At 51.2% G+C, this 25,711-nt stretch overlaps 6 protein-coding genes across 6 annotated transcripts; 4 read left to right on the forward strand and 2 right to left on the reverse strand.

Annotated features, from left to right (window-relative positions):
• Positions 1-2: 2 nt before the first annotated feature.
• TGME49_228480 (hypothetical protein) lies at positions 3-623 on the reverse strand (the record flags this gene model as incomplete). The annotated part of the gene is made up of 1 exon (XM_002366429.1): positions 3-623. The coding sequence occupies one exon, from the start codon at positions 621-623 to the stop codon at positions 162-164; it is 462 nt and encodes a 153-aa protein (XP_002366470.1). The 3' UTR covers positions 3-161.
• A 133-nt stretch (positions 624-756) lies between these two features.
• On the forward strand, positions 757-3,710 carry RPL15 (ribosomal protein RPL15). Its single transcript, XM_002366428.1, has 3 exons — positions 757-880; positions 2,130-2,377; positions 2,742-3,710. The coding sequence occupies exons 1-3, from the start codon at positions 867-869 to the stop codon at positions 3,095-3,097; spliced, it is 618 nt and encodes a 205-aa protein (XP_002366469.1). The 5' UTR covers positions 757-866; the 3' UTR covers positions 3,098-3,710.
• Positions 3,711-4,903: 1,193 nt separating this feature from the next.
• TGME49_228460 (hypothetical protein) lies at positions 4,904-15,219 on the reverse strand (the record flags this gene model as incomplete). Its single annotated transcript, XM_018780210.1, has 14 exons — positions 4,904-5,434; positions 5,757-5,826; positions 6,752-7,083; positions 7,560-7,680; positions 8,103-8,767; positions 9,297-9,391; positions 9,920-10,033; positions 10,690-10,801; positions 11,394-11,468; positions 12,160-12,287; positions 12,532-12,583; positions 13,028-13,513; positions 13,969-14,169; positions 14,626-15,219. 14 exons carry the CDS (start codon positions 15,217-15,219, stop codon positions 4,904-4,906), a joined length of 3,576 nt encoding a protein of 1,191 aa, XP_018636115.1.
• A 1,373-nt stretch (positions 15,220-16,592) lies between these two features.
• TGME49_228440 (hypothetical protein) lies at positions 16,593-18,089 on the forward strand. The gene is made up of 6 exons (XM_018780209.1): positions 16,593-17,085; positions 17,142-17,206; positions 17,261-17,327; positions 17,385-17,455; positions 17,518-17,620; positions 17,674-18,089. Exons 1-6 carry the CDS (start codon positions 16,658-16,660, stop codon positions 17,789-17,791), a joined length of 852 nt encoding a protein of 283 aa, XP_018636116.1. The 5' UTR covers positions 16,593-16,657; the 3' UTR covers positions 17,792-18,089.
• A 266-nt stretch (positions 18,090-18,355) lies between these two features.
• On the forward strand, positions 18,356-20,865 carry TGME49_228430 (hypothetical protein). Its single transcript, XM_002366424.1, has 5 exons — positions 18,356-18,911; positions 19,088-19,180; positions 19,509-19,658; positions 19,805-20,015; positions 20,142-20,865. The coding sequence occupies exons 1-5, from the start codon at positions 18,471-18,473 to the stop codon at positions 20,699-20,701; spliced, it is 1,455 nt and encodes a 484-aa protein (XP_002366465.1). The 5' UTR covers positions 18,356-18,470; the 3' UTR covers positions 20,702-20,865.
• Positions 20,866-22,637: 1,772 nt separating this feature from the next.
• TGME49_228420 (protein kinase, cAMP-dependent, catalytic chain) lies at positions 22,638-25,638 on the forward strand (the record flags this gene model as incomplete). The annotated part of the gene is made up of 8 exons (XM_002366423.1): positions 22,638-22,707; positions 23,412-23,599; positions 23,809-23,872; positions 24,010-24,130; positions 24,299-24,444; positions 24,636-24,783; positions 25,076-25,244; positions 25,543-25,638. The coding sequence occupies 8 exons, from the start codon at positions 22,638-22,640 to the stop codon at positions 25,636-25,638; spliced, it is 1,002 nt and encodes a 333-aa protein (XP_002366464.1).
• Positions 25,639-25,711: the final 73 nt, after the last annotated feature.

The raw sequence follows: 25,711 nt of genomic DNA on the forward strand, positions 1-25,711 counted from the left end.
TGGAATCCTGCGCAGAGATACCCACGCCTCGAAGGATACTACAGCGACAGCCTCGTAGGGCATCCGCGCTGTCGATGGCTCGCGTCGACTTTTCTCGGAGACGGCAGGGTATGTCCCTTACCGACGAGACGAGACTACGTTACGCGGAGATCAGGGTCAAATTACAGAGACTTTCCGTCTTGAGAAAAACACGTTAGAAACGCAGCAAAGTGACTCCTGCAAAGCCGTCTTCGGCCTTTCATTGGAACACCGCCAAGAGCAAGCTGTCCAGCCCCAGACACTCCGCTTTTCTTGGGGTCGTCAGGCAAACAGCACACAACCTGCGGGCAGATCAGAGAAGAAGGCAGCTTCAGTCGGAGAAAGGCCGGAGACACTGTCCTTTCTCCCGAATCTCTGGTTGAAAGTCGGGCTTTTTGACAATATGAGAGCGGCGATGGTCTCTCGATGGTCGGCAAGTCTGAAGGCGCCTCTGGAAACAATGTTTGGAAGGAACGGAAGTCTCTGGGACAATCGAGACAGCCCTCCTTTCTGTGGCGAAACGCTCTGCGCACGTTTTTCTCTCCGTGCCGCCGCAAAGAAGAACCGTGGGGTTCGTTGCAATCTGTCTGGATGAGACAACGCATGCACGGTTGCGTAGTCGTAGCTGGGACCTCCAAAGGCGCGCAAGTAGGAAAGCGAATCGGCTTATATTCCGGTTGCCGCGGGCGCCAGCGTGTCCAATTTTTCTGGGAGGGGAGGACGACCCACTGTTTTGGAAAGAAGCCCCGCGAGGCTCGCGGTTACTTCTCTCTTCCCTGAGTTTTTAATCCAGTGAAAAGAAGGCAGATTCTCTTCTCTTGTTGCGGGAGCTCTTCCGGATCGACAAAATGGGAGCCTACAAGTGAGTGGCGTCAGACTTGTTTCGCAGTTTGGTGGCTTCGACAGCAAAATTGACGGCAACAGAGAACCCCTTTTTGTGGGGACAAGAGACTCCGGCAATTCACGAGCATTCGCAGCCGTCTGGTTTGTTTTTATCTACCAATGGATCTGAACTGGATTTAGTTGTCGGGTGCTCCCGTTTTTTTGGATCGAGACCGCGTGTTCTGGTTGGAATTTGCCTTGGTTCGGTTCGTGACATCAGCGTCTGCATTTTCTGGTTGCGGCACAACAGCGTAGGCGGGACAGGTCGCGTAGAACTGCATGGCTTTCGGAGCTGTAGCTTATTGAGTGTGTCTGTGGCCCCTGTAAGCGGTGCATCTCTCTCCCAGGACTTCGGCGATGCACCTTTGTCGGGCGACTGGAGCGGATGACTGCTGGGGGCAATACGAAGTCAGAAATGCGGGGCCGACGGCAATTAGCATACCCCCTCAACTGCGTCGGGCCGATACAGAGTGTACATACACTGCAGCATTTTCTCTTGTCCCGTTGTTCAGTTGTGTTTTTTTGTCGCGGAGGTTCTGGCGTGTGCGGCGACCTGTTTCGGGAGACGGCAGGTGGACAGCGGTTGCGAGGTTGCATGCTCAGCGCCTACTCGTGTTGAAACGCTGCCTGTTTCCACTGCTCAGGTTTCTTCCGCTCTACTGTGTAACATTGCCGGTGTCTATCAACGACGCGTTCTGTGTGAATGCATGCCGATGTGCTTGACAGTTGCCAGTACCAGAATTGTCTGGGTTGACTCGGGGAACGGTTCCTCCTCAGCGTCGTGAAGCCTCTCTCTGGCAGTTCCGTGATTTGCCGCATTGTGATGCTGTTCCTGCGCTGCGTTTCCCGTTTCGCACATGGCGCCGACGTCAGCGAAGGCAAACATAGTTTGCGGGGGTCGCTCGCTGCAGACGTGGCACGGTTTCAGTGGCAAGTTCCCCAGCCCCGTTCGAATCAAAATGGTCTCAGGGCCCAGGAAGCACGTGGACGCTTCAAGATGTTTCCATGTCACGTTTGGTCGTCTCACTCGATTGCTTCGTGTTTCGTTCATATACGTCGTTCATATGCTTGTTGGATATGTGGCGACCCGTCCCAGGGAATGCAATTCTCTCCAGCGGTCCATGTCAGTTTTTTGCGTGTCCGCCAGCATGTTGCCCGGACTTTTGTTTCCACGCAGGGGTCTCTGAAGGTTTTTCGGTCACGTTTTGGCTTTTGCTTTGCCTCTTCAGGTACCTTGAGGAGCTCTGGAAGAAGAAGCAGTCTGATGTGCTGCGCTTCCTTCTTCGTGTGCGCACGTGGGAGTACAGACAGCTGCCCGCTGTCCACAGGTGCACGCAGAGCACGCGCCCCGACAAGGCACGTCGTCTGGGGTACAAGAAGAAGCAGGGCTTCGTGATTTACCGTGTCCGAGTGAGAAGAGGAGACAGGAAGAAGCAAGTCCACAAGGGCATTGTGTACGGAAAGCCGAAAAACCAGGGTAAGCGCGCCAGTCAAAGTTATGCGCTCTCCTACGTGTCCGTGTAAAACATCAAGTCCGTCTTCCTGTGGTTATCTGGCTGGGGTTCCCTATATATTATCCGTGTAGGAGCGCCATAATGCGTAGCCGTGATACCTACGTGGAAGCACGCGTCTCGCCACATTTTCTGTCCCTCCGTTTCTCCCTTCCCCTCACGCACACTGCAGCCGCCCTTCCGAAACGGAGATGCTTTCTCGTATGTCCCTCCCCGACGTCATACCCACATGCACTCAAGAGTAGCTGCACATATGTTGGGGTCGCTCGAGGCCGGCGCAGCAGCCTTGGGTTCATCGACTTCGGTTGGATGTTTTCTGGCATTTCTTAGGTGTTCGTAAGCAGAAGTCAACTCGCAACCTGCGCGCCGTGGCTGAGGAGAAAGTTGGCCGTAAGATCTGCGGAGGCTTGCGCGTGCTGAACAGCTACTGGGTGGGCCAAGACGCCGTGTACAAGTACTACGAAGTGATTTTGGTGGACCCTGCCCACAATGCGATCCGCAACGACCCGCGCATCAACTGGCTGTGCAAGCCTGTGATGAAGCACAGAGAGTGCAGAGGCCTCACCTCTGCCGGCAAGAAGTACCGTGGCCTGCGCACCAAGGGCAGCGGTGCAGCCCGTCTGCGCCCTTCCCGCCGTGCATGCTGGAAGAAGAGGCAAGCTGTCCGCCTGCGCAGATACAGATAAGCCACGCGGGAAGCGAGGCAGAGACCGAAAGAAGCGAGGCGGAGCCAGGAGGGAAGCCGGACGGCGCACAGGGGGCTCTCGACTTCTGCGTTCTTGGGCGCTTTTTTCTGTTTTTGAGAGATCTGGAAAACGAGCTCGCAAGAAAACACGCATGGGTGGTTACCGCACTGCGGCTTCTCGTCTCCGTTTCTTAGCCGACGAACCACGAACGCTGGGAGCGAGAAAGCGGGATGGAAGGCCGCCGACTGTTGTGGGCTGCTCTCTGCTTAGCCGCCGAGTGTGGGTTCTGTGCCTGCTCTTCTACGGCTTCTCAAAAGAGAGGAACGCGAGAGGCGTGCGGCCACCTCCCGTCGGGGCAAAGCCCAAAGGGAGTTAAAGATACATCCGGAGAAAGGGGAAGCTGTCGAGGCAGCCAAGCAGCCGACGCTGTGCCACTGCGTGACTTTCAGAGAGCATGCAACCAGTCAAGAAGAGGAACGGAGGCGTGAGTATATACGTGTGTATATCGACGAGCGCGTCTCTTGAACTCGAAGCCTTGTGACACTTTATACCATCGTTAGTCTGCTTTCTCTCGCTGAGAAAGAAGAACTCTAAAGTGTTTGCGTGGAGGAAATGCAGCAGGGGCGCTATAACCCCTCTCTTGTCCAACAGGCAATACGCCACACAAAGAGGCCGCCTCTGCGCACGAGCGACCATGGCAAAGAGCCACCTGAACGTCCACGCGGTGGCGCCTTGTCAGTTGAGCTACACAGAAAAATCAGAAACGAATGTCGACCACTTTCAGAGGATAGAAGTTCCTCTCGTTCAGGGACGTATCTGCAGGAAACATTTGCCACCGCTTGGTAGCGGAGAATAGAAGAACCTTGACGCTTTACCCAACATGTTAGAGCAGAGGGCGAGGCCATGAAAGAGATAAGCACTCCACCAGCTACAATACAGTTTGTAGACCCCGTGAAGGCGAAGAGTAGACCTGAAGGGAAGCAGAGGAGTGGCGCGTGTCTCGTGTACAGACCGATTCTGAAGCCACTGTTGTTTCACAGCTCGAATAGAGCACTCGGTAACATCGTAACTGGCTGCACTGGCGTTGAACTACAAGCATGAAGACGAGCCGTTGATACAGCATTGTCTTTTTAGAACATGCAGTAGATGCCATGTATTTCTTGAAACATTTCCTCAACAGTAAATCTCGATTCGATAGTGAGAAACGCCCCTCTCCTTTGTGTCTGGTGGCAAGGGAAACTAATCCCCGTTTTTCAAGAGCGGCCCAGCGGCAAAGTAAGGGTGACAGCTGAGTCAAGCTCTCTTTTTTTCTCACAGAGAAAGTGTCGGCGAATCGCGCCATGTTGAAGCCGCAGCACACACCTGGTTGTGACGTAGAAAAAAAAATTGACACCGGAGAAAGCGAGACGTTCTTTCGTGCATCTCCGTGTTTGTGTGAAATCCGTTGCACAACCCGTTTTTCGAGAAACCAAAAGTGGACCATTTTCTTCAAGGATTTGACAAGAGAGGGGCGTTGACAAGACATGCAAACGTATTTTCACCACAACAGCGGCTTGCGCTTTGTATAGGAGACAGAATGCACGTTATTCTCGAAAGGAGCAATCCCGTTGGCATCTTTTCCTTCGGTAGTGGTCTCGACTCGACAATGTACCCGCGACGTCTCTGACTAGATGTTTAACGCTAGCGAATGCTCGAGGCGCTTCTGAGGTACATCTAAAAACGCTCTCCATCAAGCCCATCTTGATGCATCTAACTCTTGAGTCTTCCTGATTCCTTCCCACCCTGCGAACCATTCCGAAAGGACGTCTAGGCCTCGCGAATGTCAGCGCCGATCACGACCCAGACTGGCGCTGCAGTGTCTTCGTCGTCTCTGAGCGGACGGCGCACGACGAGGAGTTCGTGGCGTCCAGGTCCCAGGTTTGTTTTTCTTCGTTTTTCTCGAACTCCACTTTCTGCACTCGCCATTTCATTCGCTTTCTCTTCCGCGTCTCTCCTCCCACCCAGTCCCGCTCGCAGGCTTCTCTGACGCATGTATTTTCTGCCCACCAGACTCTGCGTCTGCACCTCGCCTTCCTCCTCGCTGCTGCTCGTTGCAGCCTCTTTTGTCTCTTCTCGTTCTTCTTCTCGACGAGCTGAGACTTTCCTTCTTCTCTGTCTGCTTCCTCTTCGGTGGCCTTCCTCTGTCTCCTCGCCACCACCTTGATGTTCTTCTTCCACACCCTCTTGGCTGTCGACCAGCCCGCGAAGCACAGAACGAAGGAGCTCCCGAGCCCCGCTGTCCGTTGCCGCAAAGAGGGGGCTGATGCCTTGCGCACTCACGCAGCTAAAGCGCGATCCCTGGAAAAGAAACAATGTCGAGACCAAAAAGCAAGCCTTTCATCCAGCGAAAAAAGTTGGAAAAACATTCGTGAAGTGCAACCTGCCCACCCTGCATTCAATAAAACCGAAGCCGCATTCGGTCCTAAATCTCCTAAGACAGAGGCGTACACACAGACATGTACTGCTATATATATATATATATATACGAACACAGAGAGAGACGTACACACGCTTGCATGAGACACATATATTTATGTGTGCGAGTTTGCGCGTGGGATAAACTGTAGCTGCGTAGAAGAGGAAGTCTGGGATTTCTGAGTACGATCGGAGTTCAGCTTACCACTGCATCTTTGAGATCGACGATGAGATGGGTCCCGTGGGCGTCTGCAAGAACAAGTCGGAAGTCGTACCTGGAAGAGAGAAAGGAAAAAATCGTTCAAAGCCGATCTACGGAGAAAACCGACGGGGGGGAATGGCCGCTCCGTTGCCATATACGAATCAAACAGACGACCAAAATGAGCAGAGACGCGGACTTCTCCGTCTGTCCAAATTCTTCATTTGCAGACACCGATAAGAGCGTTGGATAGAGAAATGAACTGGAATATTTCGAAGATAGCAGATGCCGGGGATGTCCACACCAAGAACATCTGAGATGGTTCTACATCACAGAAAAAAACACAGAAAAACCTGAACAGTTCCCGCTATCTCTTCCGTGTCACTGCCACTATACGTATATATATATATATATATATACAGACATATAAAGACATACGACTACATGTGCATATACATATGTTTACATATGTCGTTGTTTATGCAGATATCTTTATGTATCCTGGCAGCTGGAAGCATTCCCGATTTTCTTCCTGTCCATGTTTCCTCTTCAGACCTGAACACGGGCTCGGTTGCGGACGCGTTAGAAGAGAGCAATTTTCCCTCCAGCTTTCGTCACCAAAGACAGGAAAACCGGTATTTCTTTGTATCTGTGCAACCTCGACCCTCTGGACGCCTCATTCACAACGAAGCCTCTAAACACTGAGCGTCATTCCCCATTCATACACTTCAGTCGTTGAGCACCGACCTCGTCCCCTCTTCAAGTTGCCAAGCCAGAAAAGGACTTGGCCTCCTGGCGGAGACTATGAAGGTGTCTGTTTCACGGATCCACGTTTTATTCGGTTTCAAGACCACTGTGTTACGTGCATCATTAAGTGCAGTGGTATCAAGCTTAGTCACACGCTCCCTTTCGCCTCGCGTTCCAGTCCTCTAAGGAGATTCCTGATGTGCTTTGACTAACGCATGCTGTCGCTTGATTTTTCTGTCTTCGCAGACGCTTACATGACAAGAAGCATTGCGGCGTCTCTGTGGCGGCAGGTCGGACACCAGAGCGGTTCGTCAGGCGTTGCGTGTTCTCTCTCTGCTCGCGCCACAGGCCTTCCTCGGCCTCTTCCACTGGAGAGAAAAGAATCTCTTGCATCTCCCCCGTCTGGCTCGGAAGCCTCCAACGGCCGAGAAGAGCGGCAAATAAGACACTGAACAGTCAGCCACGTTCGGGGATTCTGCAAATCCACGCTCGCGCTGTGACTTCGAGGACCCACATCGATGACATGCATTTCCTTCAGAAGAAACGGACCCGTCCGCATGCGGCGAGGCGAAGGCGACGTTGTGCGCTAAATAAAAGGGAAAGGAAACATAAAAAGTCCAAAACGGATAAATAAGCATACATAGCCACAGATAAATGCATGTGTATGCATAGAGCTACGCGTATATATATATATATATATATATTTATATGCATCTATATGCATAAGCGTATGCACATATGTGTGTGAGTATACGATATGCTGCAGAGAGATGTATCAGGAATGGTTGGACTCGGTAGTGACGGGAGAGTCCAGGGACTCCGGGGACGCTTCGGAGTCGAGGGCAGGGAAAAAGACACGACTGAGCACCGAGCGTCGCTGGAGCGAGTGCTTCGCTGTGCGAGGTGGAAAATCGAGGGAACGAATGAGGAAAACCGGAGAGTTCGAGCGAAACGAAAAACGAAAAGCAAAGGCGAGAGTGCGGCAGCAGAACATGCAAGAGTTCCTGAAAACTGGGATCAACCTGACAGACTGCCAGCGAAGAACGACATCGGCTGTCTTACGCGCGAAGAAGCAAGAAGGGGGTCGAGGCATTTGTAGACTGAGACCGACGGGTGCCGATCGAGCAGCTCTTTTGGGACGAAGAACTCGAAGCGGCAAGGCAAGGCACCGACGGGGAGGAGACTGAACAGAAGGAATCAGATGAACGAGTGGAAAAGAATAAAACACGGACGGCCCAGGCACGGCAGGCGAGGGAAAAGGAGGACTAGAGCCGTCAGGCACTGGGAAAGAGCAAAAGCAGGAAGAGAAGAGCACCGCATCTGGGACGGACGCCGGCGAATCCGCTCCACTAAGGAGAAAAAGGAAGACCACCGAGAAATGCAGACGACGAAGCACTTGTCAAAACAAATCAAAAGGCGATGTGTGAAAGCAGGCTCAAAACGAATACGCACACCCTGCGGCGATTTCATCGTGTCGCTCCCTCTGTGATCCGTTCCCGCATCGCTACCAGCTCGTTTCTTGCCTCTTTGAATTTGTCTCTCTGCACTTTGCGACTCTTCATTCCTCCCCTTCTCCCCCCAACCACCACCAGCTACAGCCTTTACCTCTCCTCTGGGTGCTCCTCGCCTTGGCCAGACGGCGCAGCTCTCTCGCATGTTGTCTCGACCCCTTGCTGCTCATCCCGCGCGTCCGTGACTTTTTCTCGCCGTTCCTCCCACGGATGCTCGATTCGCGCAACTCGTTGCACGTCTGCCTGCGTTCGTCCTCCATGTGCGTCTGCATGCGTTTGTGCATGCACTTGGGCGTCAGCGTCGCGTTTGTCTTCTTCCTCGACAAGGACCTGCAGGGCAAGATCGAGGTCGCGTTGGGCTCTGAGGGCGTCGAGTGCGAAGTGGGGCAGGCGCGTGATTCGGGCCAAGTCGCTTCTGCTCGGTTGCACGCAGAAGTAAATGCGTCCATAGAGCGTGTCGTGGAGCCTGAATGAAGACCATTTGAAGTTCCGGAGTCGCAGCCATTGCCCCTCCTTGATCGGATTCTCCGACACAAACAGCTGCTCGGCGCTCGCAGAAGAAAGATTCACTACGGCGACGAGGCCTCCCGGCAGCGACGCGTCCTCAATCAACAGCAGATAGGCCGAGAGCTCCGAGTCGAACTGCCGCAGTGCCGGACAGGAAGAGTCTCCCCGCACCCAAGAAAAGTCGGAAAAAAGGCCCTCAGGCTCGCCGAGATCCAGCAGGCGGCAACACGATGTCATGCTGCTCTTCACCACCTGCAAGCGCGAAAAACGAGGGGAAATACCTCCACAAAACAGCGGATGAAAACAGTGGAAGAAACAACTGAGGAAAACAATGTAAGAAACGGCTGAGGAAAACAATGAACCGGAAAGCGTAACAGAGAAGGGGAAGCGAAAGAGAAGGAAAAGAGGAGAGAGAAGAAGGAAAGGAAGGGACAGAGAAAAGAGAGGGAGAGGAGAGAGAAAGGAACGAGAGACGAGGAGGAACCACAGGGAGAGAGACCCCACTCAAAAGGGCATGAGTGATGGAGGAAGGACAGAGACGAGAAGGCCAAGCGAGACTCTTGAACGCCCGTGGTTTCGGTGTTCTGTCAGTGAGACAGAGGTGAAGAGGAGAGAACTTCGCGAAGGTCAGAGAGAGGGAAGCAGAGAAACAGCTGGGACAAAGAAGGCATGAACAAGAACCGAAGCAACAGGCGATGAATCAAGGTTAAGGAACAGACGGCCGGCACAGCAAGAAGCGGGGCAGGAAAAACAAATCCCCGAGTGAGCAAAAGGGTCCTACCCGAACGATGAGGTCGCCGTAGACCTCGCGCATCATCGGCCCACTGCTGCACCTCTGAAGCTCAGCGAGAGGCTTGTAGTACTGAGTCGTAAAGACTGCAAGAAACGGCGAAACAAAGCAGGAGTTGCATGCACATCTCATCCACATCAAAAGTATATGCACATGCATCCATATACATTCTCGTCTATACACACACTCATATATATATACATATATATATATATATATACGTATATATTTATTTATATATGTCTGTAAATCGCCAAAAATGGGAAGGTCCCAGTACAAGGCACGTAGAAATGAACTGGACTTTGCCTACGCAGATACGGAGGTACGGGGGAGCGTAGAGAGAGAAAGGAACCTAACGATGGGGGAGGCAGGCAAAGAGGAAAAGAGAGCAGAAGATTCGGGAAGAGACGTTGCTAGGGATTGGAAGCACGAGGCGCTTTGTCAACGTTTGGACGAAAAGAGTCTTTATGTAATACTCGTGACTTAATTTCAGATGACCGAGAAGCCAGAGAGGCGAGAGTCGAGGCACGACGCGAAACGCGAGCCTCAGAAAAGCGGATTACACAGAGACACGAGATGTGCATGCAGACAAGACGAAGTCAGCTCCGTCCTACGGTGGTTGTCTTGAAGGAGCTGCTGGGCGTAATACCGCAGAGCTCGAATGCGGCACACATCTTCTTCCGAAAAGTGAGTCGTCGCCTCTGCTTTGCCGACAACTACACCATTCTCTGAAACAAAGTGGAGGCGCGTCGGATAAACAACGAAAAATGAAGAAAGAAGAGAAACTCAGAACTCGTCGCACTGCGCAATCACTTTTTGAGAACGGGTAATACGACGGCAGCGGCCGTGAAGTGAAATCCGTGTCACCCTTTGCCTCTTGCTGGGCAGCCAAAAGCGTATCGAGGTTTTCTTCCACGGGCAAAGAGTTGGGATCGTGAGTCCTTCCACTGCTGTTCGGATTGAATCTCCAGTGCCCTTCACTGCTCCCCCGGAGCTCTGCTCGTTTGAAAGCCGTAGGAACGTAGCAAGCGAGAAGGACACAGCCTGACGGGTGTTGCCGCTGTCTTCTCGCGAGCGACGCCGGAACCAGTGGAGAAGGTGCAGGAGAGCGAATCGCGGAGAGCAGGAGAAGGAGGAAACGCAGAGACGTACGAATCGAGGAGAGGTCCTCGAAGGAAAGGCAGAGACAGTCAATCTTCAGGAGCAGGAAAAGGAATTCGGGGAACAGAAGGGACAAAACGAGTAGACAAGACCCAACGACGAGTAGCCTTATGAGAAAAACACGGGGAACGGCGAAGAGAGAGCCCCGATTCGCCCGCAGCGCTCGTTTCGTCTCATGAGGAAAGGCTTCAGTTCTTTTGTTTTTCGAGGAGAGGCAACTTGCCTGCTGTCGGATCTTCTTCGATGCCCTGAATCGGCCACACTCGCGCCGAAGTGACGCCGACGACGCTGCTCAAGTTCACGTAGTTCCGGTCGTGTTCCAACTTCATGCCCACCTAGGAATGTGAAACCGATTCGGCAACTCAGCACGAAGAAAAATTCGACGAAGGAATATGCGAGCAGCACCTGACTGAAAAACGTTGCGCCAAGAAGGCTCCGGGACTCCCTGACTCACTCCCAAGAAAGACAAACATGTAGAACTCAACGCCCGCAGGACAGCGCACCGAATCTCGTGAGACAGCAGACTCAACCTGACCAGATGAAGGAGGCAGAGCGTAGGTTCGGAAGCCAGCATTTGGACATCAGGCGTCCACCCACAAGATGTGCGTAGAGACATTTTGTTTGTTATCGAAACACAGCTTTTAAAAGTATTCGTTCGGTGACGCAGCCTCGAGAGTTGACCAGTGAAGCTTCTGAGTGTGTCTGCTCGGGGGTCACTGCAAACAAAAAGGTGGAGAAGAAAACGGAAACCTAGGAAGCAAGGAGGCCGAAAGCAGAGACAGGAAAAGGCACGAGCCAAGGAGGACGGAGAGACCACAAGTTGAACAGGCGGACGCTTGTCGAGACCGACGACCTCCCAACACGGAGGGAGAGCGAGAAGTGAAGAGAGAAATCGAGCGCGAAAAACTCGGTTTCGACAACACTCACATTGGATCGGTGGACCCGGACGATGTCACCGCACGACATGCACGGGATGTCCGCAGGACAGCCTTTCGCCTTGAGCTGAATTCGCAGAAAATCCGGCAAAACAGGCATCTTGGGAGGAGACAAAAAGATACACAGAAGGAGCGCGCATGCCAAGAATGCGTCTCTCCAGAATTCGCCTCATCCTGGGCAGAGAGGGGAGGAATCCAGAGAAGCAGGCACGAGAGCAACTCGCTGAACGAGACAGATGAAGCTCAACACAGACGGGGACTTCCTAGTCCGCCGTCAAGAAGAAGAGAGAGACGACGATGCAGAGGGAAGCGAGGAAACAACGATTCATGGTGGTCACCCTAGACTTCTTCCCTCAAGACTTCGTTCACATTCAAAGCTATTCTCGATGTTCCTGTTCCCCCTGAAAGCATAGCCTTCTCTCTGCTTGTCGGCTCTTCTTGCTCGACCTCCCCCCTTCCCCCTTCCATCGTTTGCATTCTTCGTTTTCTTATCTTCTTCGGCCCTTCGCTCCGTGAGTCTCTGCTCGTTACGCCCAATTTTTGCTCTTGGAGACAGAGACGACGAACTCCTTCTGAGACCAATGTCCCTCCAAACGTCAAATTTTCCCCTTTCTCGGCGCGCTCTAGCCTTCTCTCATTACCTTACCGTGACGTTCTGTTCCTGGCCGTTTTGTCTTGATTGTTCATTGTTCTTCCTTCTTCGACAGTCGCCGCATTTGATTCTTTTCTATCTTTTTCTTTCGCCACAAACGACTCACCGCGAGGCTGAACTCCTCTGAAGAGCCGCCGGGCGCCGTGTCCCTGCCGACGTCGAACTTCACGGTCTCGTCGAAGATTGCGACATTCATGAGGAAGATCGGCGGTGCTGGCTGGCTTTTTCCGCTAGCTGCATGGAGAGGTGCAACGCATTGCGTACCTTGAAGTCATATGAGAGCAAAAGCCTGCTTTGACAGAGAAGACAGCGAGTACCGCGAAGGAAAAAACGACACTCAGGAGAAATGACAGGCTCGACAGGTCCAGAAAGCGACGGGTTACAGTGATGAATTGCGAAGGGAGACGCCAAGAGAAACGGAGCATGCAACGACAGAGGAAAACGGAGCCGGTTGCCCTTCCCTGCGGGATCGACTTACGTTGGGGCATCAGAGCTTTGCCCACTTCCCAGACGATTCCGTACAGATTCGTCTGCAGGCAGAAAGCGAACTTGAGACGAAAAAAAGAGATAGAGACGAGACACGTCCACAACGAACTACGGCTCGAGATGTGCCCTTGTTTTTTCAGGAAAATAGAAGAAACTCAATTTTACAAGAGGGTCACACTCTGCAGGATCACGGGTCGTCGTACACGACGCCTCTTGAACGTAGGCATCATTCTTGCTTTCTTTATCAATGTTCTGTGTCTCGCCATCGAAGCAAATGCGTCCTCGAATGCATGGACTCAGATGGAGGACCAAAGAGAGACATGAAAAAGGTACAGACGACCACGATCGAATCTGTTAAAAGCTTCAGTGTTTGGTAGCCTTTCCTTTCCCGTCTCGAGTGGGACCGTTTCCAAATATCACTAGTTGGTCGAGAAGCCTGCAGATGTTTCTCTCGAAGCGTGCATCGGCCGGTGAGCCAGTCAACTCACCCCGCGATTCGCTTGCAGACTGGCAAGATCGGTGTAGACATATTCATTATCTGCGGCTCCCTCTCGTGCTCCAGACCCCCGGGCACCTGAGGCCTGCCCACTAGTTCTCTTGCCTTCCCTGGCTGTCTCTGCATCTCCTTCTCGCTCGAGAGGAACACAAGAAGCAGAGGCGGAGCGTCCGCCTGTCTTCGAGTCCCGCGAGGGGCCGGTTGTGCGCCGAGAGCGCCGAGGAGAGCCGGGAGAAGAAGTCGCGCCTAGGTTGTCGTCGAGGGACGCAGACGAGGCAGCGCAGTCTTGAGACTTCCGAAGATCACTCGAGCGTTTCAGCACGCGGCTCGCGAAGATCGACCGGGCAGCTTGCGCATTGCGCGTGACCAGCCAGTCAGGCAGCGGAAGCGAAGACGGAAACGCAGAGCAGGTCACCAACTCGGGCGCGCTCAGGCTGAAGGCCGGGAGCCCAGATGGGGACTGAGGTTGAATTGTGATCTGCGGGAACAGCAATTGGAGTGTGAGTGACAGAGGAACGCGAGCGTCGACAGCACAAGACACCCGAAAAAACAGCTGTTCGAACGTTCACCCTGGCATCTTTTACATTCTCGAGAGGAGCAATGCTGACGCAGAAAAGGTGAGCCAGCATTACGCGTTTTGGTCGCAGGTTCACTCGTAGGGTGGCATGTATGCGCACGCGCACAGACGAGTTGTAGTACACCAAGCAATGTGTAGATTCGGAAATGAACATAAATCGAGGCAGCTGGATTTCTGCTAAAAACAGAAATGCAGAGGGTCGCCGTACACAGGGAGTCTCCTGGGTGCTGTTGCCCTGCATCCCAAGTCCTCCTTGTTCTCTACCTCAGGCAAAGACGCGATTATTGACGAGACGGAGCAGCGGGGAACGAAAGTGAAAATCGAGGGAACACGCACGCACGTAACTTGTCCTGTACCTTGGCATCATCATAGACATCGGCCATAGTGAGGTAGTGTGTGGTGCAGACATGTCGAAGCACAGGATCAGCGACTTCCTCGCCTCCCGACTGGCCCATCCGGAGTTGATGAAGACATTCCGAAGCCCAAGAGTAGAGATCCTCTCTTTTTCCTGGGCGAAAAAAAGGCCGACATCGGAGGCCTTCCAAAATCAAGGCGTCCTGAGCACGAGAGAAAAAGCACGTTTTCAAAAAGGTAGGGAAAAATAAGAATCCGAATCAGAGAGGAGGGAAAAAGACGATAGAATGCGAATGAGGAGAAAATGAGGAAACAGCGCGAGGTAAGACAGCACGACGAAGAAGTGAGGGGCGAACTGAAGGAGAAAGAGGATGTTATGAGGGACGGACGGTGGCTCGAGGCACCATGTAATATCGGAAAGGAAAACAGAAACAGTTAGAGGTACACATGTGTGTGTGCTACGCAGCGCCGGACCTTGATGTGACTCGTACGGGGCGAACTGCACAAAAATAAACGTGAATACGCGCAGACGCAACTGAACACAGATGCATTCGCAGAAACATAGGTTCGGAGATTGCTGTGCACTGGTCAGGAATGATTACGTGTGCTCGATCAGCAAAGAGGAAAGCAGAAAAAGTGGATGGAGCAGGTAAACGTACTTCGAGTGAAGCGATTCCATTTAGAACCAGGGTAGCGAATTTCCCTTTGAAAATGACAAGAACGGCCTCAGCAGTTCTAATAGGGCACCCGTCAGTCTGCGGTGTATCGGTCACTGTCCTTGGTTCTTCTGCTGTGGCATGAGCATCCTCGCCGGCATAACCCAATTTATCCACCAGATCTGAATCCTCTGTTCGACCGTTCTTCAGCAGCTTAACGACTGCGAAGGCGAGGGGGCAGTCTAGGTTCTGGAGAGGATTGCAACGATGCTTTCTGCCGAGACACAAAACAAGCTGGCAGCGTTTCTTGCATACGCATGTGTGCGAATCCTGAGGCGTGATTCCAGTTGCCTCCTCCGGAACGTTAGTTTGATTGGAGAAGAACGAAAGAGGTGAGGGAGCCTCCATTCTTGGTTCAGAAAAAAGCGGGAAAAGCGGAGACGGAAATGTCGCGCCGCGCACGTCTAGCCATGGCGCCATACCTTCCCGATGGCCTTCAATTCCTCCGCAAGGCGGGGAATTCTGGCACCCGACCGCCGCCACTGCAGACACACTGGTCTTGGAGAGGTTTATGGAAGCACGGCTTCCGTCTGTCATACGATTCGCTTGCTGAAGATGGTGCTACAGCCTGCCGCTTCCTTGTCCGGTTCTGTGCAGGGTTTGTGTTCACTTATACTCGCAAGCGCTTCTCTGTTCTTCTGTGAGTTCTCGGCAGAGTGCACAGACCCAAGGAACTAGCACTGGTATTACCGGCAGCGGAGCAAACCTATTGGGGTTCCTCATCCGGCGTTTTCATTTGTGTTGCCACATGCGCTGCCCGATTCGCTGGTCGTCCTCTTGGGGTCTCCGGGCTTCTCGCTAGCTTCCCATTGTCGACGCTGGCGTATGCTTTCCCCAGTAAAAAGAATTTCGAAGTTCTGGTCGAACCAGGTTGACGATTCTTCGAGTATTTCTGGTTTCTCTTTTGGGGTGTGAAGGCACGGCGAAGGGGTCTGCTCTCTGAAAGCATGTCGTCAGGAGAGAACCACAAGAAAAGTGTGACGGACGTTGATCAAGAACTGCTTCGCTCCCAATAGTCGAGTAGGTATGTTTGAAGGGAAAAATCACTGCGGACGGCCGGTTCCTGATGCTCACTTTATTTTTCGCAGGTCCGCTTGCTACACGCGAGATGTGCAACCCTAGGCAAAGAAAGCAGGTTTTGTCTCACGGGTCACCTCCATGAAGAAGCGGAACTTTGAAAGCACACAGAGAAATCAGAAAACACCTTACGATCTCTTAAGCAAGACACCACAAGACAAGCTGAGAACGATGTCCCGGCTTCCTTGTTAAGACTGAAATTCACACCAAAAATTTGGAAACCAGTACAACTTTTCGACGTCGGCCCTCCAGTACACTTTGCTAGCTTGCAGTTTCACGGGCTCTGTAACATATCCTGAATATATTCGCAACGACGCGGATTCCTATTAGTCCGCCAAAATACGTGGCGAGGCCCTACAATGAACAGAGACAAAATGGTCATGATTTTCGTGGTCACCAGATGAGCGGCACACGTTTTCCAAATGGGGCTCGTGGCACAGCCATGATTCAGGAAGGAAGTCCATGCTCGGGATGAGTTAGGGTTCGTTCTCTCTGCCTTTGCAACTTCCAAGATCGCGTGATAGTTTGATAATGAGGGAGCAACTAGAAAACATTTTCGAAGTTAGTAGCCCTTGAGACTCGTGTCTGTCAACATTTCCCAGACACCTGCCTCGGACTACAAGTGAAGAGCGCAGTCGCACAGCGGTGTAGCCTGCGGTGACGTGGACGAGTTCGCTTGTCAAAAGATAAGCAGCCCCTGAAAAAGTCAGCTCAGCTTCTTCTGAAGCGTCGTGGCAGTGCCTTACACGAGGAATGTTTGAGAGCCCAGCATAGGGATGTACGTACACCACACAGTAGGCACCTTCGAACTGGAAACCCAGCCCGGCTGAGGTAGCTTTTGTATATTTGGCTCGCCCGCAGGGCCTACGTTTCTGTGGAGCCGCCCCGTGACGCAACCATGGATATTCCAGATGTTCTTCCCACATTAGTGAAGGGGAGGAAACTCGTGGAAGACTTCCACTGGGATCAACGGGAAGCAGATCTTCGACAAACGATTAGCACGATCGCGAGTAAGCTCGCAGAGCTGCACAGAGAAGACGCCCATCTTCGACAGAAAAAATTCATTAACGAAGAGCGGCGGAAAAGGCGATTGCTCGTAACAGACTCTTCTTTCCCGAGCTGTCTCATAGAGAGGACATCTGAAGCCGCCCCTGAACAAGGTGCTTCCCACGGGGTGAAACCCCTGTCCAGCAGTCGGTCATACTGCCCGTCAACGCTGTCCCGCCGTTCTATCGAAGGGCTCGAATCGACATCTGGGAGCAGTCGCTCTCTTGCAACCAACTACTGTGGAACGCGTGCCACTGTGGCAAGTAGGGGCTCACTTAGGTACGTATGGGATAAGGGAAGTAGAGACACAACCCTATCAACAACACACGTTTTAGGTCCAGTCAAAGTCAGTGTCTGAAGAAGGAACGAAGCCGCGGAAAAAGAATGCTTGTACCACTGCGTAAGCGCACGCATTTCGTGGTCTCTATCGTTGACTGTTATTGTAGCTCGATAGCGCACCGAACTGGTCGTTGCATGTCCCGTCCGCCGGCGGTCTGGTCCGCACCACAGGGACGGCCCAGGTGGGTTTTACGTTTCCAGTTGTATTTCTATTTCAGCTTCCAAGTTGTTTCCACCAGTGAGCTGCAACTTGTCAACGAGATGAGTGGCGGTGTGAAGGAGTATCCGATGTATGATGACGCCGAAATCGGTAGATTCGACGGTGCACGGAAATGATTGTGAGTGTGGTACAGCAGGGGATCGTTTTTCCAGGATTGGCAAACATCGGAGAGGAAATGGACAAAGAAATGGCTGCTGTTCCAAAAAGCTGCCGTGACGATGACGACGTGATGACGACCTCCGAAATACTAGAACTGTGAGCTGAATGTGCATTTTATTCAAAACACACAAGGCTAATAGATTGCTCAGTGGAAACAAAACTGTTGAATCATACCTTGCGCGAACAGTCGCGTTGGCTGACAGTGCCCTGGAGCGCGACCAGGCTTCGAGGATAGAACAGTTCCGGAGAAAGTTCTGTATCCCGTGACAAGTCCTGGACGTACGTCATGAGTGTTCTTGCTCACGGCCACTAGCTAAACTGAAAAATGTGTTCGCATGTGATATACGAAAAGAAATCGTCCGTGTCGGGGGGAAAACTCGGGTTGTAGTTACTTCACCATATATACAATAATGCCGCTAAAACACTAGAGATGATCACGGATTTCTGCATCGCTCAAATGTGCAGTTGTCCTAGGAACAGCAAAAATAATTTCATCTCTTCTACGTTGGCATGATGAGCTCCATGCTCTTATGATCATCTATTAAGGCAGAATGCAACCTATTGATCTGCTTGGCCGCGTCCACCGACGGAAGTGGCATAAGAGGCAAACGCAACTCAATGTCCTCAATGGATCCTGCTCTAAGTTCTTCGACTCTACGGATTTACCTTGGCTTTCGTCTTCCGGCAGACTACTAGACTGTCTTTTTTCAGATTTCGCCTTAGTGAAGCAGCACTACCGACTACAGCTAGCTCGCTCGTTTTCTGCTGGCATTCCTAGACCGCGAGCAAGGCCATCATCCGCTCGTTCCACACCGCCTGCTGCAGACGATCACTTCCAGAGATCCCTGTCGAGTTTATTGAGACTGACGTAATCCACTCACAAAGCCGTACAACCTTGAAACATACGCATCGAGATTCAGTCCAGACGAGCGAATCTTCGGACAACATGGTCTTCGTTCTACAGATACTGACCGCCTTAATAGTAGGGGCGCTCCTCGAATCCGATGAGGCAGCTGCAGAGGAGCACAGTGAATTACGAAGGAGCTCCTTGAGTGCATTAAAGACGCAAGACAATGCGAGGCCACATTTCTCGAAGCCAGAATCCCCCGTAGACATTACCGAAAGCATCCCAGATGAAGATTTCTCCAGCAGAGCAGCGTCTGCTCCCTTTCAGCCGACTGCTTTCACTCATGAGACGAATGGTGGGGAGACTAGGGACCTTGGGAGAAAAAACATCTTCAGAAACGTAGCGGAGCCTGTACAGCTGGTCCCCATATATTCGTCCTTGCTGGGTGACAAATACGTGTCGCCCTTTGAGTCTCCAATTCCGGTTCCGCTTCCCTTCGCAGGCATTGTTGTGCCAGATATCGCACATCTTACTCCTAAAGTAAGTGGAACCACACGGTCGCTAGCCTGTCGCCTCATACGCTTTCCATAGGTGAACCAGCTCAGGGAAAGTACAGTCGTGCGTTTTGAAACCGCGTATGAGTCACGTGGGCAAAATATAGCTTAGCAGTTCAAGTAACGTGGTTTTTAAACGCATTTCTGTTGCTGTGTGTGCAGGGGACGCGCCCCGCGTCTGTATATCCCCGTTCCAAGTCTGGTCCTTTGCTCAATGAACGGCGTCTCCAGCTCCAAGGCCGATTGAAAAGAAAAGTAAGACAGCTGTCCTGGTTTTCGATAAGAATGAGCTGAGCCACGAGCAGAGATAGCATGACGAGGTTGCAGGCAGCAAGCATGTTTCCGTGTATCGTATCCGCTGTTGTCCGCGCTACAGAGGGTGTACTGGCCAGCAACGTTTCCGGAGAAAACGACTCCGGATCGCCCCCAAAACGACATGTTTGCAGTGAATATTGTCGGAAGTGAGGGAAGTTCTTCCCCCATTTCCTTGCCGCAACCTGCAGTTGTCTCGGCTTCAATGACTCTGAGCACCCCTGCAATTCCGTCAAACACAGAGTCACCAAAGGTGCCCCTTCTTTACGAGGATACGTGGGAAAACGACATTCCACGAACAGGACAGAAGCAATACACGAGTAAATACTACAATTTTGAAGCGGGAGATTATAGGCCAGATTCTTGGATGTCCCACTCAAGGCGACTTAGCGAAAGCGACTCGCTCACTAGCCCTGAAATCGTAAGCTGACGGACACCATGTGTTGTTCCTTACTTGGACTGCTCATAGATGACACAGTACAATATACTTGGCAAACACCTGTAGGACTGTCTTGCTTAGCGTTGCCACTTGTCAGCCACCTGGTCGCAGTTGCATTGTGTGCACAGATTGTCTCTTCAAGAATAATGATCAAGGACAGATACACTGCTAACATCAATCCTTGGGCTGTTCGAGCAAGAGCACAGCCGCCTATGGTGTTCTACTATCCTCAGACGGCAACGCATGCCGTGGACGAGCTCCCGAACGGTCAAGGCATCGAACGAATTTCCGCAAATGACCTGCCAGCAGTACCGCCTCCGCCTCCTTGTGTTGGCGTCGGTGAGCAAATGGCTAATCACTTCAAGCAACCCATTCGGTGAAACATCGCACTGTATACCGGTCGGCACTAACGTTTTTGTCGTTAGAAGAATTTGCTCCAATGAGTTGTGGTTGTGTCTCCACCAGGGTGCTACCGGCGTCTCGATCTGAAAAACAAGCCGCGCCTGTTTGCCTCGCGCGCTCCGGTGGTCGTGGTGGAAGTGATTGAAGAAAAGAAAAAAATCCCGAAGGAACCGAAAGAAGAGAAAGTTAAGGTATCAGCACCGCCGGAGATCCGATATATTCCACTGTCGAAGGAATATATACCTCTTCTTGCCTGGCCAGTGACTCATCCACACCCTGGTGGCTCAACGCATAATGCTCATGGACCGGGAGGAGTTTCCTTTCACGGTCCACAGATGATGGGTCACGGTGATCACACTTATCCTGAACATGATACATGGTCTGGTGGCGGGCACGACCAAGAGTCACATAATGCATCGTATGCGGCAGAAACAGGGACACCCACGTCAGGGTTAGACGGGTTTCCCCCTACCACGGAGAATGCCCAACCATCGGGTGGTAGCCGGTTGCATTCAGAAGCCCCCACTCACAGTTCTTTTGATCAAGGGGCGTATGCAGTGCCGGACGGCATGGGTTCAAGTATGATTCTTCCTTACACGGCAGCTGGTGATGCCACGTTTTAGTCACTTTCGGGAAGCTGCAACAATTCATGAAGGTCGGTGGATGACTGTAAATGCCAATGCTTCGACTTGAAATTAAGAGATGCCCCCTCGTTGCTCGTATGATTTCAATGTTTCACTGATCATGTTGGTAAAACCTTTCTTGCATGCCATAAAGGCTGAGCCTCAGAAGCAGGAATATTTCAGATCCGGTTCCTCCAATCTCCCATGTTTCGCTTAATACAGAATGCCAACTGGACTGTCTGCACGATGCCTCTCCGTTTGCTTGATGCACCGCCTCCAGGATGCGTCACTGGTGTTTTAACATAATTTGAACACGTGGTCGCTTCTGTTCCCTCTGTATTCGCCAGTAGGAAGCCGCCAAAATAGCCAGCTGGCATCATGCTTCGTTTGGGCAGTTTGACTCGATGCATTAGAACGTGAGGCACAAACCGGGAATGTAAAGTTTGGTAAATTGTCGTGAGTTCTCTCCAAAAGTCTTCGGTATACCTGGCGAATGCGCCACCTTTCGATTTGCAAGGTGGTTCCACAGACAAATATCGTGTGTTCAAATGGTTCTCATCTGAAGAAGGCAAAACGCCAGGAGAGACCAACGTAAGCAGACTCCACGTCGTGGCATAATGGTAGTGAAAAAGAATCGAGAGAATTGTGCGTTTTTATCCTTCTTTGACTATGTCACACGGACCCATTTTCGAGAGACTATTGAAACTGACTCTGGAAACTAGCGAAGTTTTTGCTTATGTTTGACGGTGGAAAGACAGGCTGTCATTGTCGGACTCAACACGGCATCAGCCAATGAAAATTAGAGACACCGATTTCTAAGTATATCTTACTGTCACAAGTGTTCTCAATGGAAATGTGCTGTCAATGATTATTCGTGGGCGGTTTGAGGTACTGCGATTTTCACTTGCACGAATTGCATTTTGACTCTATATTGTTTCCATGCATTTATTTCCCTTATAATCACTGTGCCGTCAGCGGTTTCTGTTTTTTCTCAACAGTCACTACCAACTATGCGTTTCAAGCTTCTCGTTTTACAGAACGAATGCATCACCTGTTCAACGCGCCGCAGTGCGCTGTGATGATCACAGCAGGTTTCCCGAGGACCTTCCATACTCATTTTAATCAGCCTACATGTGGCCGAATTAGACCGTGCACTACATGTGGCGGTGTTTGTTGATGAAACTGTTCGCAGATATGCAGCTGTCTATTGCTCATACTCCGGTGTTTTGTTTCTGATGTAGTAGTCGGCTGCTAGCTGGTGGTTGCTTCTACACGGTGATCAAGAAAAGCTGCACGCATGCTTCTGAGTAACGGGGCGAGACGAGCATTCAGTGTTGCAAACGCGGAAGTATTTAGCCTCCATCGAAATTGGCATTTGGTTTTTGATCAGATAAATTAAATTAGCCGAGGTCCCCTTCGTGCAACAACGGCAACGATAACACCCTGTCTGAGCATTGCTCGGCCAAAATACCAGGTTACTGAGGCACGGACACAATAGTGATGTTTCTTGAGTGCTGTTTTCATGAAATATAAGCAGAAAAGGCTTTATGGACTGCGGGGTCTCTCCGGTACACCCAGGACGACAAAATAAATGCAACGACGACAAGCTTGTTTCTTAGACACGCAACGGACGAACTTACGCGCATTTCATATTTGGGGCTCTCGAGGGTTGAGACGGAAATTCTTTTTCTTCAGCTCGTTTGTGCTACCCCGCAAGACGTTTATGGGTGCTTTGAGCTCGATGATGTTGTAGCTACCCGACGGCAAGAGTGGTACACAACAAAACCAGGTTTTGGTGTGAATTCCTAGGGCCCAAAAGGCAAAGATCCGCGTTTCTTCATATCGGGGAGGTGTCCTTAGTGTATGAGCTCATTAGGAGAGCCACCTAGGCCGACAGTGTGAACGAACGCGTCTTGGTTCAATTGCCTTCAACAAGATGCAGAAGCCATTGCTTCCCCCCGGAACCGGCAAAGAGGCATTTGAGTTCGGACCAACTCTGGGAACAGGTACACGTGGTCCAGAGATTGTACCTATAGCAATATGCAAGACACGTGTCCGTTTACGCCAGATTATCCCCTCGATTTTGAACTGCCTGACCAAGTGCTTGGCATGAGGCCTTTTCCGTCGTTACGGTAGAAGAACCGCATTACTTGTGGAAACGTCTTCAGTGGACTCGTCATTAAACTGGAGGCTGGTTGACAGAGTACAGCGACAAGAATTCTGAACAGCTAGAAAGCGATGACTCATCTCAATTACCATGCTTCGCCGTTGAGCGTTCTTATCGTCACTTATCGAAACGCAACTGTGCTCCGATGCACGCGAACTGAGAGCAATCCTCGCTGTTGCGCATTGCCATCAGTGTACATGAGTCCTACAGTATAATTTTTCGTCCATGAGCCGTGCGTCATGGGACCAAATGGGTGCTTGCTTCAGCTTTATCTGTGTACGGAGTTATGCTCTGGATCGCACAACTGTGTTGCTAGTGTCACATTGGTGCGCACAAAGACGCTGATACATGTTCTGCACCACCTTTACCAATTAGGTCTACGTACAGCTTGCACAGGCATAGTTGTAGATACCACGTTGGTTGTAGACCGATAGAAAGAACACAAAGATCAAGTTGTCTTTAACCTTGTGTGCATGTCGGCACGCCCGCGTAGAAATACCTATGTACTCTTGCGTTGGCTTATGGTGGGTACGTGCCTGTCAGGCTCATTTGGGAGAGTGAAGTCTGCCAAGTATTTGAAGTCGACGTCGACAAACGTGGACGACCCGACACAGGTTCCTCCACGAGTCGCTGTGAAGCTTCTAAAGAAGGCAGCCATTATTAAACTGAAGCACGTCGACCATATCATCAATGAAAAGAAAATTTTGCTCGCCTTAGATCACCCCCTCACGGTGCGTTGTACCCCTTAGCAATGTGCTCTGATTCCACTGGCCTGTGGAGGACAAATACCCCACGGGAAACTCAGCTTACTGATACTAGCTGCCGCTCTATGAGAAGTAGTTGTCATGGAAATTTTAGGCTGGTCATGCTGCAAGCGTCGGATATCAGCATTTCAGTTAGAGAAATACATCGTCCTTTGCTCGTTCGTGCCCTATGTCAGGTGCGATGTTTTGGCAGCTTCCAAGACAGTCGGTATCTGTACCTGGTCATGGAGCTTGTGCCAGGTAAGGAACAGTGGTAATTCGGTCACAAGTGTACGGAACAGCAGGGAATGAGGTGTTAACGCCCCAAGGGACCAACGGTCCTTTCTTTCTGAATGTATATCGCTCCATTATGCTCAGCTACTGGGTGTGTGCTGTAGGAGGAGAGTTTTTCACTCATTTGAGAAAAGCGAAACGGTTTGACAACGACACAGCGAGATTTTACGCTGCCCAGATCGTCGATATCTTCGACTATCTGCACAGTCAAAACATTATCTATAGGTGAGTGTAGATGAGTACGATGTTGCTTCAGTGGTTAGCACTCCCTGAAGTGTTGACCGTTTGCTCGATCACACACTTTTCACAGAGGTTGTTATTTATCCAACTCCAAGGCTTACTTCACCGAAGCGCCTGCATAACAAGCTTACTGTTATCAACTCACCTACACAGAGATCTCAAGCCGGAAAACATGCTGCTGGACAAGGATGGCTACGTAAAATTGACCGATTTCGGTTTCGCAAAGGTTGTTGAGTTTCGAACGGACACGCTCTGCGGCACACCGGAGTATATTGCTCCGGAGGTGCTGTTGAATAAAGGTGAGACCTGCAACGGCTCGTGCCAACGATACCAGCCTTAATTCATGAAACACTCTCGTTTTCACGCGAAACTTTCAGTGGGCACGTAAGATTCCTGCATTGCTTGATGTCCCGATTTGTGCCCTTTTGCAACTCACCCTACGTGCACACCATTGCCATTTCGACAAAAGCGTTCATTATCATATCCTCAGGACATGGAAAACCGGTTGACTGGTGGACCCTCGGAATCCTGATCTATGAGATGATGGTGGGCTACCCTCCCTTCCTCGATGATGATCCGCTTGGAATTTACCAAAAAATATTGGCAGGAAAGTTTGTATTTCCAAAGTTTTTTGACAAGTAAGAGTTTAGTGTTTAGGGCGGCTTTACAGCAGCAGGGCTTGTGCAGACACATAGCGCTCACATGGCTCTATCAGCGGAAAGAGCTTATCGTTTCAGGACTTAATACTCACAAGGGATACGTGCCACGTTTCGATGTCTACGGAGAGAAACTGTGTCTTTCCTGTGAAGTTGTATGAAGCACAGAACCTGATTTTCTCACAACGGACAACCAGCCTGCCGATAGCTTTGTGAATCGGGCCTTGCGGCACTTCCGATATTGGAAGTCTCCTTTGAATGTTTATCCTCACAGAGATGCCAAAGTCCTGGTGAAGAAGCTGCTCCAGGCTGACTTGTCTAAGAGATGGGGAAACCTGAAGAACGGAGTCAGAGACATCAAAGAATGCAGGTGGTTTTGCACGGTCGTGTTTGAGGACCTGAGAGCGAAGAAGGTCGTTGCGAGATACAAACCTACGGTCAAGGTATAACATATAAATATATATACATACATGTCTATTGGAGAATCCAGTGACACCTGTATATACATATATATGCTACCATATTCGAATATGCATATGGCTGTTCGTATTTTGCAAGAAACAAAATGCCCTTTGATTGAACGTAAATTCTTTATAATGTCCGATTTTGTGGTAGGGAGGGGAAAAATAACGCCTGCAGCTCTCATCTTAGGCACGCGTGATCAGCTTTCTTCAGTTGATATTGGACCTGTTGACCCACATCGCTCGTATTTGTGTCTGCTCCACGGTTTATTCTGGTCAGGGCATGGACGATCTCTCCAATTTCGAGGCCTACCCAGATGAAAAGGACGACGCTGTTCCAGTGGACCCGATGAAAGATCCGTTCACCACATGGTGAGCGCTGGTAGAGAGCCAAGTCCTCATGGTCCTTGACTGTCCATCGGTTATTTTGATTAGAAAGCACTTGAATT

This window comes from Toxoplasma gondii, chromosome X, assembly GCF_000006565.2.
Source record: "Toxoplasma gondii ME49 chromosome X, whole genome shotgun sequence".
Taxonomy (NCBI): Eukaryota; Apicomplexa; class Conoidasida; order Eucoccidiorida; family Sarcocystidae; genus Toxoplasma; species Toxoplasma gondii.